At 62.4% G+C, this 5356-nt stretch overlaps 1 protein-coding gene across 1 annotated transcript in view; it reads left to right on the top strand.

The window, feature by feature from the left end:
• TACC2 (transforming, acidic coiled-coil containing protein 2) overlaps positions 1–5356 on the top strand; it is a 26364-nt gene that overhangs the window by 14276 nt on the left and 6732 nt on the right. The window contains 2 exon segments of the mRNA XM_014528275.1: positions 3986–4062; positions 4912–4955. Of these exon segments, the coding sequence (XP_014383761.1) occupies positions 3986–4062; positions 4912–4955 (121 nt within the window).

Genomic DNA, 5356 nt, shown 5'->3' with positions numbered 1-5356 from the left:
CAGCGTGAATCTCATTACCAGGCAGACGCTCGGGTCGTAATTCACATGGGGTCTGGGCTCCTCTGTCCCTTATGGCAACCCCAGGCGGCCCAAGGATGAGCTGCTGCGTCGCTGGAGGGAGCAGCCTTTATTCTATCACTAGAGGCCTGGTGCATGACGTGTGTGCAGTGGGGGTCCCTCAGCCCGGCCTGGGCCCTCTCACAGTCCGGGAGCCCTTGGGGGGTGTCTGACTGATGGGCCTAAGCTGTCAGTCGGACATCCTTAGCACTGCCGCAGAAGCAGGAGAGGCTCCCGCCACCACCATCGCTGCGCTCGCCAGCCGTGAGCCTGGCTTCTGGCTGAGCGGCGCTCCTCCTGCCTTGAGCGTCTGCCCTCTGGTGGTCAGTGCACATCATGGCAACCGGTTCTGCCGTCAGTTGATTTGCATGTTAGCCTTTTATTATGTAGGATGTTTCACAAAGGACTTGAGGCAGCTTCCCGACCATTGATCCCTGCCATGGCCATCGGTGGTCATGCCTGGTTTCCGCCCAGTGGTTCAGGGTTCGCTCTAATTCATTTCTCCTGCACCACGGAGCGCGGGTGGACTTGGGCCGGACTGAATCCCAGTCTGGGGAACCTTTACCAAATCTCTCAGGTCCCCAATTTTTTTCAACTTTGGAGGGACCGGGATGAGTAAGATGGTATCAAATGGTTTTTCTGTTTTGCAGTTTTCTTATTCTAGTTTTTGTTGTTGTTGTTGTTTTCAAAGAACATCTTCTTTTACTTCAAAAGTGATAGGAACAGCCTGGATGGTGTGGCTCAGGGTTTGAACGCCAACCTATGAACCAGGAGGTCAGGGTTCGAGTCCAGTCAGGGCACAGGCCCAGGTTGCAGGCCCCATCCCCAGTGTGGGTCATGCAGGAGGCAGCCGATCCGTGACTCTCTCTCATCAATGATGTTTCTATCTCTCGCTCCCTCTCCCTTCGTCTCTGAAATCAAGAAGAAGAAAAAAAATTTTTAAGTGACAGGAACAGTTTAGTCCTTGCCAGCAGCCCTGGCCATGAACTTCATCCGTAAACGCAGTCACTGGGTGTTGGTATCATTTTCTGTTTGGTTTCTGAGAAGTTTCTCTTAGGACACAGCCACCTTCAGACTCAGAGGTCGCCCACCGCGAGGGGCTGTCTGCCTGTCCGCTGGCCCTGCTCCGGGCCGGCCGGCTCCGGGGGCTTTAACTTGTGCTCTGGACCAAGCCCGGCAGCGGCCTCGTTGGGGCCTCGGGCGGGGAAGCTCGGGCGGCCCATGTCCCGTTTGAGGCGGAGCGTGTCCCTAGGGCTGGGGCCGGGGGCTGCGCTCCCCTCTCTGACCTGCAGTTGTCATTTGCATCCCGAACACTCAAGGCCAGGCAGGGGCAGAGGAACGGAAGCAGCGGGCTCACTGCGGGGACCCCTCACCGTTGGGCCCCCGCCTGCATGTGCACCACGCGGGGCCTGCCCCGATCTCCGCTCCTCTCCATTAAACTCCGCCCCGTGTCCCAGGCCTGTGCCTGGACCAGGAAAACTCTGCTCCGGCCCTGCAGGGGCGCCCCCTTCTGGTGGCTGCTGGTTCTGTCCTCTTCTCTGCTGCCATGTACATAGTTACGTTGCATTCTCTGTGCTCTCCCGGAATCTGTCCTCCTTGGCACCAGCACCGGCACTGGCACCGGCACCGAGGTGGCCTGTTCTCCGCTCAGTTTCTTCTCCTAAATCCCAGGCAGACGCCGTGCACGACCGATGCCTGTCGGACCCCGGGGAGTGGGGGTTAATGGATGGGACGGAGAGTGGGGGGCAGGGCTGGGTGTGCCGTGTGCAGTGACGCTGGACTGACCCCTGGCTGCGCTGGTGGGACGTGCTCCTAACACCGCATTTCACGTGTGGGGAATGGCTGAGCGCTGTGTGAAAAGGGAGGAAGGGGGGCCACAGCCCCCCTTGGCCGCAGGCTGGTGACTCGTCTGCAGTCGGCCCGGGGTCAGGGGTGGGGCGGGGAGTCACGCGCCTCCTCCAGGGTCTCATCAGCCAGTGTGGTGTTGCCGTGGGCCAGTTTTCCCACTGGCACACGGACTCAGGCAACGTCGCTCCCACTGACTACCCTTTCCACGCCCAGAAACCCGCCCGTGGAGGGCGGCCGAGGTGGACAGCCACCGGGGGCCTTCAGAGTCACACGCTTCCAAATGGAGCTAAACAGATGCTCCTCCAAACGAAACGTGGCCAGAAATGACCAGCTCGGCCCTGGCCGGTGTGCTCAGTGGATAGCGCGTCGGCCTGCGGACCCAATCCTCTTCTCTGCTGCCATGTACATAGTTACGTTGCATTCTCTGTGCTCTCCCGGAATCTGTCCTCCTTGGCACCAGCACCGGCACTGGCACCGGCACCGAGGTGGCCTGTTCTCCGCTCAGTTTCTTCTCCTAAATCCCAGGCAGACGCCGTGCACGACCGATGCCTGTCGGACCCCGGGGAGTGGGGGTTAATGGATGGGACGGAGAGTGGGGGGCAGGGCTGGGTGTGCCGTGTGCAGTGACGCTGGACTGACCCCTGGCTGCGCTGGTGGGACGTGCTCCTAACACCGCATTTCACGTGTGGGGAATGGCTGAGCGCTGTGTGAAAAGGGAGGAAGGGGGGCCACAGCCCCCCTTGGCCGCAGGCTGGTGACTCGTCTGCAGTCGGCCCGGGGTCAGGGGTGGGGCGGGGAGTCACGCGCCTCCTCCAGGGTCTCATCAGCCAGTGTGGTGTTGCCGTGGGCCAGTTTTCCCACTGGCACACGGACTCAGGCAACGTCGCTCCCACTGACTACCCTTTCCACGCCCAGAAACCCGCCCGTGGAGGGCGGCCGAGGTGGACAGCCACCGGGGGCCTTCAGAGTCACACGCTTCCAAATGGAGCTAAACAGATGCTCCTCCAAACGAAACGTGGCCAGAAATGACCAGATCGGCCCTGGCCGGTGTGCTCAGTGGATAGCGCGTCGGCCTGTGGACCCAAGGGTCCCGGGTTCGATTCCGGTCAAGGGCATGTGTCTCAGTTACAGGCTCCTCCCCGGCCCAGGCCCTGGTCGGGGCACGGGCAGGACACAACCAAGCGATGTGTGTCTCTCACATCGATGTGTCTGTCTGTCTCTCCCTCTCTCTTCCACTCTCTAAAAATCAATTCCTCGGGCGACGATAAAAAACAAACACTCGGATCTGCCTTCGTTGGAGACTCGGCAGGCGTGGGCTGGGGTGCAGCGTCGTTCCATCGGGTTTTAGGGAAGCGGAGCCGCTGGCGGAGGCCCTCGGGGCTTCCTCGGCCCGGGGTCAGGGGTGGGGCGGGGAGTCACGCGCCTCCTCCAGGGTCTCATCAGCCAGTGTGGTGTTGCCGTGGGCCAGTTTTCCCACTGGCACACGGACTCAGGCAACGTCGCTCCCACTGACTACCCTTTCCACGCCCAGAAACCCGCCCGTGGAGGGCGGCCGAGGTGGACAGCCACCGGGGGCCTTCAGAGTCACACGCTTCCAAATGGAGCTAAACAGATGCTCCTCCAAACGAAACGTGGCCAGAAATGACCAGCTCGGCCCTGGCCGGTGTGCTCAGTGGATAGCGCGTCGGCCTGCGGACCCAAGGGTCCCGGGTTCGATTCTGGTCAAGGGCATGTGTCTCAGTTACAGGCTCCTCCCCAGCCCAGGCCCTGGTCGGGGCACGGGCAGGACGCAACCAAGCGATGTGTGTCTCTCACATCGATGTGTCTGTCTGTCTTTCCCTCTCTCTTCCACTCTCTAAAAATCAATGGAAAAATACCCTCGGGCGACGATAAAAAAACAAACACTCGGATCTGCCTTCATTCGAGACTCGGCAGGCGTGGGCTGGGGTGCAGCGTCGTTCCATCGGGTTTTAGGGAAGCGGAGCTGCTGGCGGAGGCCCTCGGGGCCCCGTCCCGTCTGGGAGCTGCTCGTCTGAACGCCCTCAGGGGGCCCAGCGTTCCCTCTTCTCTCTGGTCCTAGGTCCTCGCCAAGGAGAGAGAGGTCTCCGAGTGGAAGGAGAAGTACGAGGAGAGCCGGCGCGAGGTCATGGAGATGAGGTCAGTGGCGGCCCCGGACAGGGTCCTCCCCACACAGGGCCCTCCGTCCCAGGTTCAAGTTCCCCCGTGTGTTCCCTGTCTCACTCGGATTGGAGTCGCATGGGCAGGAGGTGCCCGATGCGATCACACGCCCACAATGAGAGCTCTCCTCCCCCCTCGCGGCCCCAGCTCCACGCCCCGCAGGCAGCCGCCGGCACCGTTTCCGGGGAATCCTTCCAAGCATTTTCCATTTCTCACGGCAAACGTGCCAGTGATCTGCGGAGTGGACGGCCCCTTGCGCCGTTGTGACTTAGCGTGACCTGGACAGATTCAGATAAAACGGCTGGAGTTCCGAGGAGAAATCAGGGAGGGCTGCTGGAGGAGGCGGCGTTCGCCCTGGGCCTCGGGGAACAGAGAGGCTGGGAGGTGGGAGTAGGAAGGGAAACGCACAGCATGGCGAGGCACGGGGGTGAGGAGGCCCGAGGAAGCCTTCTGTTCTCACTGGGCCGCTGTGCGCTGAGCTGGCGTGGAAGGCGGTCAGATGGGGAGGAGCCGGGCAGGCGGCTGAAGGCCCTGGTGGTCAGGCTAAAGGTGTGGCCTTTAGGTTCCTCTCCGTGGGTGGGGGGAGACCTGGAAGGCCTTGCACAGGGCGTGGTGTGAGCAGCCTCAGGCACGAGGAAGAGAGCCCTCGGGGTGTGAGCAGCCTCAGGCACGAGGAAGAGCCCGTGGGGTGTGAGGCGAGGGCAGGGTTGGAGGTGAGCCCAGGCGTGTCCTCCGGCCCTCGGTCCGGCTGCCGACGTCCAGCCCCGTGTGAAATAACCCGTTCTGTGCTGTTGTCACGGTGCCGACGCGTGTCCACTTCTCTCGCAGGAAGATCGTGGCCGAGTATGAGAAGACCATCGCGCAGATGATAGGTGGGTGTCCTGCCGGGGGCTCCCCCGGGCCCCTCAGTCGGGCGTCCCTGGCTCTGCCCCGACCGAGGGCCTGGGGCCTCCTGGACACACCTGCCAGAGGCCCCTCACCCTTACTCAGGCCTGTGGGGGCCATGGCGTCACCTCGATGGCCATCGCGGGACCGGCCCGGACGGCCCACCTCCTGGGGAAGGGATTCGGGTTGGTTCCTGGGATGTTGGGGCTTTTGCTCCTCGGAGAGACGAGGAATCCAGGCTCAACCCCGAGGTCGCTTAGCCTCACCTGCCCCTCGGCCTCACCCGGGGCCTGGACAGGCTGGGGGAGCTGTGGCCGCCTGCCCGTGGCTTCCCTCCTGATGTGGGCGCCTGGTATCTGACCAACACTGTCTCTCTCGCCGGGCACGG

This window comes from Myotis brandtii, unplaced genomic scaffold, assembly GCF_000412655.1.
Source record: "Myotis brandtii unplaced genomic scaffold, ASM41265v1 scaffold628, whole genome shotgun sequence".
NCBI lineage: Eukaryota > Metazoa > Chordata > Mammalia > Chiroptera > Vespertilionidae > Myotis > Myotis brandtii.
This window is presented reverse-complemented; position numbering and strand designations above follow the sequence as displayed.